This window comes from Rhagoletis pomonella, unplaced genomic scaffold, assembly GCF_013731165.1.
Source record: "Rhagoletis pomonella isolate Grant_MI unplaced genomic scaffold, Rhpom_1.0 Rhpom_scaffold_00004, whole genome shotgun sequence".
Lineage (NCBI taxonomy): Eukaryota > Metazoa > Arthropoda > Insecta > Diptera > Tephritidae > Rhagoletis > Rhagoletis pomonella.
Genome location: NW_023458558.1, coordinates 51,056,429 through 51,072,083, shown reverse-complemented (window position 1 = coordinate 51,072,083; position 15,655 = coordinate 51,056,429). Strand labels below are relative to the sequence as shown.

Below are 15,655 nucleotides of genomic sequence, written 5' to 3'. Positions count from 1 at the left end.
CCATACATATACGTACTGTTTTTGATCTCACCAACTGATTTTAGACTTGTACGGTTGTCGAGCTCACCGATTCAAGTAAAAGAAATCATATGAGAACAGAAAAGAAAACTTTGTAAAAAAAAAGAGACAAATTCAGAATTTTGAAATTCCCTACATTACAATATAAAAGTTGCATTTTCCTACAAGTAGCGTATTTTTCCTACAATTGGCATCACTGGCCCGGATACCGCTATTGCTGACTAATTGCTCAACAAAAAATATTTGATTAACCGCTCTGAATAAAGAAAATGTATTAAGATCTGAAAATTTAAATTTGTAGAGGATTCGCACTAACCGTGAAATGGAAGAAAAAACATTACAAAAGAAGAGGCTTTTAAAAATATGTCTACTGGCAGATCCTTATAAAACCTTTACACTTAGGAGCACAGACTTATAAAACCTTTATAAATTATCCGGGTACTTTGCTCAAAGAGCAATTTTTTTATGCCCGAGCGCACTTGTGCACAAGGGTATATTAACTTTGTTCACATAACGGTTATTTATAACAGCCAAAACGAATCGATATAGATATAGACAAATGTATACATAAATGCTCAGAATGAACAGAGAAGTCGATTAAGTAGGGCTGCCAGACGTCCCGGTTTTCCCGGACATGTCCCGGTTTTAGCCTATTTGTCCCGGTGGCCCGATCCAACCTTAAAATGTCCCGGGTTTCGTTTAAGTGTCCCGGTTTTCGATTTGATTGCACAAATTTTGAATAAAAATGACTACACTGAGAGAAAAAACGCGTTGTAATATTAAGAAAAATTTTGTGAATTTACTGGGGGAAATAACGCCTAGTAAACATGAATATTTTTTATTTGATTATCGTTTTAAAATATTCGTATTTAAAGACAATACTTTGGTACCACGCACATGTGGTGTTGAATCAAACTGAATATTTGAATGCACATTTACATGTCTGGCTATAGCTGAGTGCACGAAGATGCTTGCCACAATTTGCTAATTTCCAGAGCGTCAGGGTTCAAATCCCATTACAGGCAGCATGGAATTTAAATAGTTTTTTTTTTAACTTAATTATGAAAAAGCATCCGTTAAGTGCAAAGCCGTTCATTTTAATATTGACGTAGGTATTTGATTTGAATATTTCTATACTAAATACTAAAATTTGTATACTTAAATTTATTACGAGTTGGGTTGGTGCTCTTTCATATGCGAATTTTTTTTTTAATTTACCACGTTTTGCACAAGCAATAGTTGATGATTAATATAATTATGTACCTAAATACGTTAAAATGACATGCACAGAGTTTTACAATTATATTAAGCAAAGGCCAGAAGTTTTGAAACAAGTTCACAGCAACGAAACAAATGACTGATATTTTAATGTTACCTTGTATTTAATTTTTTTTCTTTCCTGAAACCTAGATTACTTATAAGTACCGTGCCGTACAAAATTATTGGCTCGGAGACTATTTTATCAGATCACAATTTCTAATCAGATCTTTTAGAAAAATTTTGAAAATGTAGCTTTTGAGCCAATTAGTAAAGTGCAAGTCTGAAGTTACCAGAAAATTTCGTTGATTTTTTGCAATTATTTATTTTTTGCGGACAGTGTCTTCTACATACAAAAAAATGTCGAACATAGTTTTTATGGAAGAAACTCTCAGTAAAAACAATACCAAAAATCAACTAAATTTTTATAGGCTGCGAAACTTCATTTTCAAAATTTTTATAAAAAAGTCTGAATAGAAAGTTGCGAATTTGTATGCAAATGTATTGCATTTTCCCGAGTTTTGCACAAAGTTTAGAAATTTTATTTTTATGTTTTCTGATGTATTTAGTATAAACTGTATTTTTATAATGAACAATAAAGGTACATGAATTGTAAAAAATTCTCTGTGCTTTAGTTGTGATAAATTGTTTTGTTTTGCTGGTGTACGTTGTAATGATCTCATGATCTCATGTTTTTATGTTTTAGTTTTTGTTTGTCAAAATTAAATTTTACTACATCATTTCGTACGTAATTTTTGTCGAAACGAAAGGGAAGGGAGCGAGGGGCCTTTCCCACCCTTAAGTGTCCCGGTTTGGCAACAGGGATATCTGGCAGCCCTACGATTAAGCCATGTTTGTCTGTCCGTCTGTCCGTCCGTCCGTGTACACGAAAACTCGAGCAAAAATTGAGATATCTCAACGAAATTTGGTATGTGCGTTTCCATCTATCCAAGGTAGGTTGGTATTGAAAATCGGACTGTAACTACGCCTACTTCCCATATAACGGTAATTTTCAGAAATACGAAAACTGCGATATTTTAGTAACTACTGAAGATAATTCACTCAAAATTTATATTTGCAATAAATTTTAGACGACAAATAAGAATATTATAAATTTTTGAAAATGGGCGTAGCCACGCCCACTTATGGTAACATGTGTATATCTTGGTAACCGCTGCACCAATTTCTTCCAAACTTGGCACAGTTGTTGGCCTTGGTACAGCATACCAAATGGCAATCGGACAATAACCACGCCCACATCCCATATAACGGTAATTTAGAGAAACACAAAATCTTCGATAAAACAGTAAATATTAAAGCTAATTTATTCATAATTGATGCTTGCAACAATTCTTTACCAAGAAATAACATATTTAATGTTCGGCTCCGCCAGAACTCACGACTTTCTTACTTGTTCTAGTAATATTTGTTAAGCAATGTGGATAGCAGTAAAGTTGCATAAAAGACAAAGTACCTATCTTCTTATGAGACACCAGTAACAGTTACCATTATGCATTTTTTATATAACTAAATTGGCCAAATATCTGTGTACTTGACTATGAGAACGTCTTCCAACAAACGAGCCACACGTACATATGTATGTATGCATATTAAAATGAGTTTCGGAAAGATTTGCCTTATCAATGTAGGATTTGTACTTTAAACAGCATTAACCGACTTGATTCATCAGACACGGCATTTATATACTCACGCATACATACATATCAAATGACTATTTGTATTATAAAGGAATTTATTATTATATACATACATACATACTGGTTGTATGTACATTTGTATGTGCGTGTATAAACATATGTATGTATATATGTACGTATTATCACTGATTATGAAGAATCCGCTTATAATTGCATGTTTCACTGGTATATTTATATTTAGAAACCGATTTATAAGCTTTCGTAGCACATATTTGTCTCATACATACACATTTACATACATATAAACATGCATTTAAAGGCTTATTTGTAAAAGCATATTCAGCGATGTAGGCAAGGGTTAACCCGGCCAAATTGATGAGATCCCTCCCATACATACACCAAACAAGTGTCCACATGCTAATTTTTAACCGACTTCAAAAAGGAGAGGAGAGGATTATCAATTCGTCGGAATATATATATTTTTTTTATGTACTATGTTACCGCATATTTTGATAATTATTTTTCTATCGGAAAGGGAGTGTCCCATACTAATTTGGTTTATATGCGATCATCAAGAAATTAACGACAAAACCTAAATTTTTTATATGAGAATTGAAGTCGGCTTTTTTTCTGCTTAAAAATTACTTTTTTTTTTAATATTTACAAAGTTTTCCAAGCTAACATGTTTTAGTTATATTTTTGGAACGTTTTTACCTGAAATTTTGGAACATTTTGCAAGTTCAAAGCGGCATTTCTTAGTAACTTTGTTTGCCGCATTGGTTTTGTGGTTTTTCAACCTGACGTTGATTTTTTATTTTATTTTATTAAGAACGGTCCTTCGCATTTTATTCTATGAGAAATTTAAGAAAAACTTGCAAAAATGCGCTAGCAAAAAAAATACTAAAAATCAACGCAATATGCTATAAAATTGCATAACCAAAAATCTTTGGTAAAAGCATGAGCAATATTTTTATAAAAAAAAATAACATGCAAGTTTTAGGTTGGAAAAAATTCTGAATATTAAAAAACATCGTGAACACTTGTTTGTGAATTGTAGATATGTATAGATACATATTAGGGCGGGTCAAATTTTTTGCATCAAAAGCAAATCGCGATTATGGTTATTTGAGTCAATTCAAGCATTTTTGCCCAAGAAACCATAGGTCTAAAATGAATTTCGAGCCAGCGATTTTTTCTATCTAGTTTTTTTTTCAAAAAGTTACTCACCTGTTGAAACAGCTGTATTGAAAACTAGCCAAAATGTGTCTCTGAGGGTTTTTGGGGTCGAGTAATCCATTTGTGGCATTAACTTTTTCTTTTGAGAGCCACCAGAGGGCGCTTCCGTACTATTTTTTTTGGATTTTAACGCATTTTTTTCCGAAAATCGATAACATTGTCGCGAAAACCCACGAAATTTGACTTTCTCGTAATTGTTCAACGTTGAAAATTAGGGGGAAGAGAGGTGTATTCATGCACAACTTATATCGATGTTATTCAATTTAGGACAAAAAATTCGTTTTTTTTTTCATTTGTTCTCTGAAATTTACAAAACTCAAAAATTCAACTTAAAAGATAAAAACATATGAAATGTAAATGAAGAAAGCATAAACAATTTCTAATGTTTCAATTTTTAAACACGTATAACGTATTTTTTTTTTTTTTTTTTTTTTAATATTATGTTGGTAATACTGTTTATCGACATATTATATGACGAATGGCATGTGTGACAGCATGCTTTTTCATTTTCATACTTTGTTTAATATGTAAAATAAAAAAATAAAAATATAAAAAAAAATATAAAAAAAAGGAACAGTCCAGCGCCTTCGTCTTGGTCTGCAGGCTGTATCGGAGATACACCCGCTAAATTTAAACGTAGAATACGTGGTATGGTTAAGAGCATATCCAAGTCAAAAACGAAAGCACAAACTAAGAAAAAAATATCGATAACAAAAGCGATAATAAAATCGATAACAAAATCGATAAAAATATCGATAACAAAATCGTTAACTAAATCGATTACAAAATCGATAAAAAATCGATTACAAAATCTATCGAAAAATCGATTACAAAATCGATAACAAAATCGATTCCAAAGTCATTTTTTTGCTGGCAGTGTCCTCCATATAAAAGAAAATTGTCGACATACTTTGTATGGAAAAAACGTGAAACACCGTTAACCAAAAAAATTCTCAAAAATCAACGGAATTTTTTAGCCGCTTGAAACTTGCACTTCTTCAGACTAGAATTGAATGTGCTACAAAACTGCATACCAGAATTTTATCTAAAGATACTGATTAAAAAGTTTGAAATTTGGGTGAAAAATTGCAAAATTTTTATAATTTTTATACAAAGTTTAAAATCTGAATTTATATGGTGTTTGTTGTATAGCCAGCTAGGCTTTTATAAAAAAATAATAAACATTAAATAAACAAAAGACAAATAGCCAAAACTGGTCAAAATATCGCACTCCTATTATTCTGTGGACAACTGTATGCACGCGTTTGCAAAATGATGACGAGGTGATTTTGTATGGAAAATCATTTATGCCCATATATTTGAATAAAATAAACATATATAGAAGATATCAACCAATACTTCCCATATACCAAACGAAAGGAAAACTCTTGAATTTTTGACTAAAGAAAACAAAAACAAAATCATTCGAGCGGTTTTCGAGCATTTTGGTAATGAAAAAAATTTGCAAATTTTTTCAACAATTTTTTGCCTTAAAATGCTCAATATTTGTTAAATTTATATAAAATTTGTACCCGATAATATTTCTACTGCTCCAGAGAACCTATATCCCGAAAATGAAAGTTATATATGCCAACAATAAGTTGCTAGAGCACTTTAAAGGCTCAAAATTGACCCCAAAATAAGGCAATGTCTACCGTTGTTTTTACGACAGAAACCGAATTGGTTATTTACAAAAATGAATCTGTCGACAGGTTTGGAATTTTATCTTTGAAACGCCACACTTTTCTTTGAAATCGCTTTATTAGTTCTCGTGCAATAAGCGTTTTTGTGAAGCTCTAAAAATTACAACTACAACATTTGAACATAGCCCCCATACCTTAAGGTAAGACGTATTCTACGTCAAAATTTTCAACGCTGAACACTTTAGGCTATTTAAAAATTGAAGTTTCATTATGAGAAAGTAAAATTTCGTGGATTTTCGCAACAAAAATCGCGTTGTGCCTCTGTTAATTTTTTTGTGCCCCTACAAATCAACCCGCCCTAATACAAACATATATAGTATACTTGGTATATGTGTGTCCATTTAAGCACGAGATTCTGCGATGCGTTCAAAAGGCCAGTCGTTTTGTATAACGTGATCACAACGTGCTGAATTTTGAATGAAATTAGGGCAAACAAAATACCTTGAAAACATTTGCGTAGTAGAACAAAATAGATGCGTGAACTATAATTATATTCGCTTTTTTCGAATAATATAGTTGGGAACATCTCATGATCGGCGCGTTATGATATCGACAGCGCTTGCATACAATATATACATACATAGATACATACATATGTACGTGCTTCGGTATGCCAAGTGCACGACTACCAAGAGTTCAATAACCAGGACAAGTATTTCTGTTTATAATAATAATAAGAAGTCATATTCGATCCCCGTAAATGTATGCATACATGCATATGTACATGTAGATATGTATTAGTAAGCAATCTTAAGTGATCTCAAATTGTAGATATAGACGGAAATGTCTACTTTACTTCCACGCAAGGGAGAGGCTACTGCGCTACATTTTACGATATGTTTGGTAGTTAATTGAAATTTATCGAGTCTGTCCTATCGAATTCTATTGCAAAAATAAAAGATTCAAATAAATATGACATACATGTCATAAAAATACATTTTAGGCCCAATAATTTTATTTCAAATTTTTTACGATATACATACCTACTATTTTACAGCTATCTTCCGCATGACTTTTCCTTATTACGTGCATAGAATCAGAGGGGAAATATAATGCATGCTGCTAATTTGAAATCATTCAACTAGAAAATGATCAAGAATAATACATTGTGTACAAGTAATTCTACATGTGTATAGATACATATATGTATATGTTTGTAGTTATACACCATACACAACTTATACTCTCTAGAGAAATTTGCCAAGCTTATGAATGTTTTGGTTTGCAAGCGCTGAAATAAATTTACATACATACATACAGATGTAATCAACCAATTAGCAATGAAATTCAAAATGATATTGTTTGCAAATTATGTCTATTTATTTATTTTTAATAATTTTCATTTAAAATATAATTCCATCTATAACAGTGACCACAAAAATAGAAGCTGGCACAAGTTGCAAAAAAATTAATCAAACTGCAAAAAATTGTCATCAAAATTTCAAAACTTTTCATTCGATTGTTTAGAAAATTTTCGGGTATGCAGTTTTGTAGCCCAATTTTAGTGTAAAAGTGTAAGTTTGAGGTAGCTAGGATTTGCAGTTGATTTTCAGTTGATTTTTTAGAAGTTATTTGTTTTTTTTTTTTTTTTGTGGAGGGTGTTGCGCATTTTCTTCCATATAACACATCATCGTGACTATGCGATTGATTTTATATATGAATACCAAGTTCCAGTACTCTACCACGAACACTTTCAGAGATACGCAGTATAAAAAATTCGGTTTGTATGGGAGGTGCCACGCCCCCTTTTCCAATAGCTAAATTTTTCTCCAATAGTATGCGATTGATTTCATATGTATATCTCCATACCAAGTTACAATATTCTACCATGATCATTTCCAGAGATATGCAGTATGATTTAATTTTTTTTTTTTTTAGATTATAACCATCCTTTGGACATGTGCGGCAGGTATACGAAATTTCAAAAAAAAAAATCGGTTCAGTCGTTCTCGTGCTGTGCGAACACGAAAAAACGGCTTTCAAAATATGTATATATTAGTATAAGTTACAATAAGAAAACAATAACTTTTTAATCAAAATAACAAGCTCCATTTAAACTTGCTGACAGCTTTATCCTCTGCATTAATTTTTGAGATTATGTATACATGCTTTGCATATTTTTAATTATAATATAATTTTGGTTTAATTACGAGACTTAACTAAAAACTCTAAAGTTTTCTCATCGCATTTCGGACTTTTCGAGTAATGACGTTTTTCCAGCAAATGTGCGATTTGTTGTTTATTTACCGCTTTCATGTCTTCTCTGCAGGGTAATAAATATTCGTTTGAAAGCTTATTTACTTTTATGTGCGATTTCAACTGGACGGAATTGTTGGAAACAAATGAGCGTTTAGCTGGCAAATTGACACACTTTCATGTAAAAAAAAATCAATAGCAACAGATATTGTTGATAAGATCGGTATATGGTTCGAAAATGAAAAACTTTAATATGAGCTATTGTTGCTATTGTTTAACATCCTACCGTATCGCATGTCCATACATATGTAGATACATACATACATATGTATCTGACCACCAGCGTTGCCGGGTTGATATGCTTAACATCATTTTGACGTTTTTTGGGTCAAATTAAACTTTTTTTTGACTAAACTGAACTTTGAGCGAGAGATTTAGGTTTCTTCTTGACTCATTTCATAAATAATTTTACGAAACAGTCGCCGAACTTTGAATAAATTTTATCAAATAAATGAGACACTCATTTAAAAAGCAATCTGTAAAGAAGATTTTTGGATGTTTGCTCTTATCGAATCGAATACATGGCAACACTGCTGACAGCAGTTAAAGGTTGCTCATTTTTCTGTAAAAGCGTAACATTCTTTGAACTAAATGCATTTTTATATCGCTATAACAGCTATTAACCAAATGGATTACTAATTCTTCAGTAAGTATAGAAAACAAGGCTACCTGAAAGCCGACTTGAAGACCAAGCCAGCAAAATACTGTATACAGCTTGTAAATAGAAAACAAAGCAAGCCAATTCATGTAAACGCGCATTTGCCAGGCATGAACACTAGGGTGTTCAATTATTCGTATTTTTTCAAACCCGGTTTTCGAGTTATTCCAAACATTGCAATTTGAAAAAACTCGATTGCCAATTTTGAAATTTAGAAAAAACCGGCTTTATTTTACATAGTTTTCAAACTGTGAAAATGCGAAATAAAAAAATCGTTTTCTGAATCGATTCGAATCTCGATTTTCTTGTGTCTTGTCAGCGACTCTATATTTCACTTCTTAATTATCCTTTTAAAAAAATATAAAAAGAGTAATTAAGAGGTAAACATTTTTTTATGAGAGTTTGCATAAAGTTTGGAATTACAATTTTGCAGTTTTTGTTATAGTACTAGCTATAATTTCATATATAGTTATTTTCAAGAGGCTTCCCTGAGGAGCCCCCTAGTCGGAGGAGAAATGTCATTGAATTCCTTGGTATTTACTCTCTCTTTTTTTTTTGTACCAGCCAAAAATTCAGATTTCTTTAAATTTACATGAATCGGAAATCTACAAAAAATCGAATTAGAAGGGCTCGACTAGCTTTCTGTTATTAGAAGTCCAAAATTTATAACGAAACGTTTCTTCTTACATGTTGAACATCTGGTGAGTTTAACTTCTTTCTCTTTAGTTTATTTGGATAAAATCTAATTTTTTTCTGATCAGCTACACGGCTGAGGAGTCATACATAAGCACCACCTAGTAGATAATTTCAGAAGCTAAAACCTCATCCAGAAAGCTTTCCTGAAAGTTATTAATTTCTCCCCAATTTTTTGTATGAGTATGTCACAAATTGAAGGGCCTCTGCTTTCGCTATTCAATAAATCGGGTTTATTCAATATTCGAGAAATCTGGATTTCAAAAAACCACCTATAGATATCTACAAAAAAACCGGTGGAAAACGGTTTAGAAAACCCCGAGCCAATCACTCTAGTGAATCCTTATATTATTTACGTATTTCCTTTTCAGTTTCACGAAAGCAATTTAAACGAAACATTAATATTATCCTCTTTAAGCTTAGAATCCAGCTCTCAAGAAAAATCACAAGAAATATTTTTTATTATTTCTGTTGCTATAAGTTTTCTTGAAGAAATAAATATACGATCATTTTTTTCTTGACAGCTGCAAACGAACTTAAGAAATTTTGATAGAAGAAAATTTCTTTCAAGGCTCATCTACACAAGCTGGTGTTACTGGAACAGCTGATTTGATTTTTTTGTCTCTAAACTAGTACAGTAGATTGTCATCCAAGAAGAAATGGTATAACTTTAAGATGTCAACAAAGCAATAACAAAATACACGGGACTTTTATTTATACTTATGAGCTTGCAACCACCCTCTATGGTAGCGCTTTGATTTTCTTTCCATTTCTTGCGCGTCATTTTATATGAATTTTTCGTAAGTAAAATAATAAATTAATAAAGCTCTTCAAATGATGCAAAGCATCAAGATGTGATAAATTGCATCAAAGTATGACAACAAAAAAAAAAATATTAAAATTATTATATTTTATAAGTTGTAAATTAAACACTAAGCAAATACAAACAAAAAAATATAGGTACTTATTTAAGATAACTAGTTTAATTTTTATCAACAGTAAAAGTTTTCTCAACTTTAAGCATCGGTCGTAATTCGCTGGCCAGTGACTCAATATGTACATATGTATGTACTAGGGATGCGAAAATATGAGGAAAATTGTGATCCCAGGATTTCGTGGTATGCTTTCAGTAATCCCGCGATACCGGGATTCACGGTGCGTCATGACTTTTATGAATTTAAGTAAAAGTTCAATATCTGAAAGTATTTAAACATACCATGAAATAAAACTATTTAATATTTACGATAAACTGATTATAAAACTCACATATTCATTAAATCAAACAAATCTAAAAGTATTACATTTTTTTAATTGTATTTTAAAAACAATGTGATTCAGGAACTCATACATCACAAATAACAATCTAAATACAAATTCTCTAAAAATGTTTATTATACTCCATACAGAAATGGCGATTTTGCCATTTTTCCGCAATTAACTCAAAATTTTGAGGGTGAACGAGTCAAACGGACCTGAGACTCGGATTCACCGGGTCGAAATACATGTCGGTAGGTGGGTCTGGTTAGAAGCACACACCCCTTTTTTTGTGCCGGTGTTTTTATTATTGCACTCAAAATATACATATGTACGTAAGAGCGGCTAATTATTTAAAGCGGAGTCTTCTAATCTTGACCTGAACTTGTTACATAAAAAACCTGCTAACGAAAAACAACTTTCGGCCTCAACACTATCACTTCTACCATTTTTTCAAATTATTGTTGCTTTTCCACAATAAGTTTTTCATTAAAAACGGCCTCAAGCTCAATAAAATTTTTTGAATATAATTTAAATCTTCTTCAAAAAAGGTTCAGAATGCAATTGAAAAGTAAGTTTCAAGCTTTTTGTTAATTGTAGTCAAGACGGCATTTTACAAAAACAATACTTCAAAATTCATAAACAAGTTCTTACTACCAATTCGATATTTCAAATTTTTCGGGATCCCGGGATTTGCTCGCATTAATTCGCGATCTCAGAAGCACCGTGATTTGCATCCCTTGTATGTACATATATGTATAGTTCCCGCCATAATGATAAGGTCGGTCACCCTAACATATATTAAAAAATGTACAATTTGTCGATGCAGCAGAGAATTTCGTTTGCTACCAATTTAAGTGTTATAAATTCATCAAAGAATGGAGACATTTTTTTTAATATCTTGAGTGCAGTTAACGGAGTTAAACTTTTCGTCGGAATGATAAAGCAAAAATGGTGTATTTTGATGTAGGCAAAATTTTAGAGATAAGATTTTTTTTTTTGCATCATACTTAGTGCCTTTACTTATGTACATATGTACGTCTTCCGTAAAATTAATTATTTTTCTGACATCTCTGCCAACGTTTTGACCACTCTTATATTTACTGATATTAAGTGCGTAAACCAAAGATAAGAAATTTAAGTTGTGTTCTTCAATATAGTTTATTACTTTTCTTTCTTAGTCAATGAATTCGCCATATTTTAGAAATTTTATTACAAATACATATGTACCTACATTGAAAACTAAATGACAGAAAAGGGATACATATTTCGATTTTCGGACTCAGAGATTAGTTTGTGATATTGTTGGGCAAAAAATTATGAAATAAGTACTTGCTATAATTGACACAGATAAAATTATGCTACGTGCTAGATGTTGTCTTATATGTTTTGGGATTGCTGAAACTATGCCCGGAATCCATTCTACACCACCGATTTTAGCGACGCCAAAAACATTTTAATTCATATCGTACACATAGATCTAAAGTGCGATCAACTAAAAATATATTAGAACCTTTTTTTGCATAAAACAATGCATAGGACCTCCAATGAAGGCAACGATTTTTCTCTGCATGATTATACATATACATGAACTAAAAAACCACGAGACTGCCAAACCGACTTAAATAAAATTTTGTGGTTGCGTATTGTTGGTTTCCATTTTAAAGATAAGATACTTTTGGGCCCGTTAGGTGGCGCTGTTGTCACTGCAATCCCTTCAATATCGTTTCATCGCTATCGTAAAGATTTTTTAATGTATTATTCGTAGTCTGAGACTGCTTACCAACCGGTTCCCAAATACTAGTTACCAACAGGTCCTAAACGGTTTACCAAGTGATCCCAAGTCACTCCACCAAATTCACCCACTGAGAAAAACACCATGTGCTCGTCTCTGTCTAGCTCTTCGTAATTTTTTGCTGCGCTATGCGTTACATCTGCGCAAATTTTACCACTATCGAAACCAAAGAAGTATACACATCAAAAATCACGGTTTTGGGCACATTTGAGCCCCTGTAACACGATGAAAAATTTTTTTTCAGAAAGATCATCTCGTTACTAATCCTCCCCTTCAAAATTAATTTTAAAGCTTTAAAAAATCTTTATTTGTCAACGAGAAGTTGTCTGTTGAATTTACTAAGTTTTATCCAACAAGTACTCCTCATTTTCAGAATATCAACGAGTTTACTAAACTCAGTAAATTCAACAGACGACTTCTCGGTGACAAATAAAGATTTTTTAAAGCTTTAAAATGAATTTTGGAGGGGAGGAGTAGTACTTTTTGATAACTTTTAGATAGACTTAAAATGTCACACCAGTGCGCGTACTTTACCACTTTATTGGTATGTAGATCTACCAACTTTTTAGTAATATTACTACTAATCCACTATTTTTACCAACAAAGGCTAAAGAGGTTTAAATGAACATACATATTTTTCCATCGAACTGACCATAAACTAAAATTAAGAGTCAACTTTGATGGAGAATAATTGTTTAAGTCTCCGTCCTATTACATAAATACAGGGCCCCAATCGGGGCATCCGTGATCGAATCAAATTTTATACGAAATAACTTTTTGAGGATTCGGTAGCGAATTCGCTTCTTCAATTCAAATTGAATAAAAGAAAAAACAGCTGTCATTATATTTCATTCGATTCGAATCGAGTTTCATTCGATAACGGTTGTCTTTATTTGGGCTCAGTTTTATGTAGATATTAGACTTGGGTAGATCTTGAACTAATGAACTGAAGAACTAGTTCATCTCAATGATTACACTGGACCACAAATTTCAACTTTTTCTCTTTACCAGAAACGCCGTTATGAAATTCTTATGTAAAATCACCCCCTGATTCCGAAAATCAAGGTCATTTTTAATTCTATGGTACCGTTTTTGAGATATTTGCAATTTACCGTTTTTGCAAAAAAAAAAAATTGGGTCCACTTTATCATATATATCTCAAGAACGAATTAAGCAATTCCAAAACGGTTTGAAGCTTTTAAAAGGTAATAAAATTTTCTATAAACTGTGCATACAACACTTTTTGCTAGGCCCTGTAGATTCAAAGATAACGAACAATCATTACCGATTTTTTCAATTTTTTTTGTAAAAATATAAAAAAAATTGTACTTTGCGGGGAAGGATCTCGAAAACCTTTTATTTTTTTGCAGATTTTTTTTTTCTCCCTAAGCTCTGTTGTATTACAAAAAAAATAAGCTATCATCGAAGAAAATCGATGCAAAACTACGTAAGTTATAAGCGATCAAATAAAAATACCCAGGTTGCGCAACTTCAATGTATGTACCTATACATACATACATATATTAAAGGTATAAAGTGCAAGTGAGATATTATCCGGATAAACGAATAACACCATAACAATGATAACACTTTTTCTTTAAATAAATCAAATAGTACTTTTAATACTCGAATTGTATTATAGTAGGTAGAGTGGTTGCATCGAAACCTGCTGTAGGCATGTAGTTATAAACATGTATTTCCGTCAGTTATGGGTAAGTATGCAGGTAGATTTTCAAAATTATAAGACACAGAAAATTTCTAAAGCCTACATCTAAAACAGGTAGTATTTTCTTTTCCCGGCTTGTTATAAAAAGGAACCTTTCTGTCTAGGTAAGATTTGATTTTTTCAATTTTATTCTTGTTCCGAGTATAAATATGAGTTAATGCGCTTTGAAACTTCATAACATCTTCAAGGCTCGCCGGAGATAGTTCAGTTCATAAGTCTAATTTCAAAACCGTGATTTATTAAAAAAAATAAAATGAGTAAAAGGAAGCGAGAATTTGAGTGTAATAAGGATCCAGATATGTTCTGTTTCATGTGTGGCCAATATACTATCATAAGGCGACGACGAGTGTTCTCAGATCATATCAAAACTTTATACTCCAAGTATTTTGGAATTGAGCCTAAAAATGCTGAAAAACCATGGACACCGAACACTTTGTGTACATCGTGTCGAGTAGAATTGATTCAGTGGGAATCAGGACAACAAACAAAATTTGATACACCAATGATATGGAGAGAACCTACTTGCCATTCAATAGAGTGTTATATTTGTCAAACAAAAGTACTTGGCGTTGGAAGATCAAGAGGAGTAACCTATGCTAGCGTACCTACAGTGACATTACCAATCAAATTAAGATAAAGATTGTTAGAATATAGTATAAACATAAATAAATTAAAAAGAAAAGTTAAAAATATGGGTAATTTCATTCATAAATTGAACTTTTAACTCAATAGAAACAGAGAATAGCTAGATATTTCACTCTTCTTTATACCATACATACGTTTTGAGGTATACGTTGAAATTGCGCAACCTGGGTATTTTTATTTGATCGCTTATAACTTACGTAGTTTTGCATCGATTTTCTTCGATGATAGCTTATTTTTTTTTGTAATACAACAGAGCTTAGGGAGAAAAAAAAAATCTGCAAAAAAATAAAAGGTTTTCGAGATCCTTCCCCGCAAAGTACAATTTCTTTTATATTTTTACAAAAATAATTTAAAAATCGGTAATGATTGTTCGTTATCTTTGAATTTACAGGGCCTAGCAAAAAGTGTTGTATGCACAGCTTATAGAAAATTTTATTACCTTTTAAAAGCTTCAAACCGTTTTGGAATTGCTTTATTCGTTCTTGAGATATATATGATTAAGTGGACCCAATTTTTTTTTTTTTTGCAAAAACGGTAAATTGCAAATATCTCAAAAACGGTACCATAAAATTAAAAATAACCTTGATTTTCGGAATCAGGGGGTGATTTTACATAAGAATTTCATAACGGCGTCTCTGGTAAATTTTGGCCGTCGACGAGTGTTACTTCTTTAAAATACCTTATCGACACCTAAGTGGAAGATCGACCTATGTATCTCGGCAGCCAGTTCGAAAACGCCTTATCTCAGAAAACTTT

At 31.8% G+C, this 15,655-nt stretch overlaps 1 protein-coding gene across 2 annotated transcripts in view; it reads right to left on the bottom strand.

Moving 5' to 3' along the window:
• LOC118737745 (organic cation transporter protein) overlaps positions 1-15,655 on the bottom strand; it is a 39,476-nt gene that overhangs the window by 19,130 nt on the left and 4,691 nt on the right. Inside the window, exon 1 of one of the 2 annotated variants that reach the window (XM_036468477.1) lies at positions 10,495-10,652. The exons of the other annotated variant lie outside the window; for it this stretch is intronic. Within the exon in view, the coding sequence (XP_036324370.1) occupies positions 10,495-10,541 (47 nt within the window). The 5' untranslated portion in view covers positions 10,542-10,652. Of the gene's footprint in view, positions 1-10,494; positions 10,653-15,655 lie in introns of those variants that run through there. 2 annotated transcript variants of the gene reach the window in all.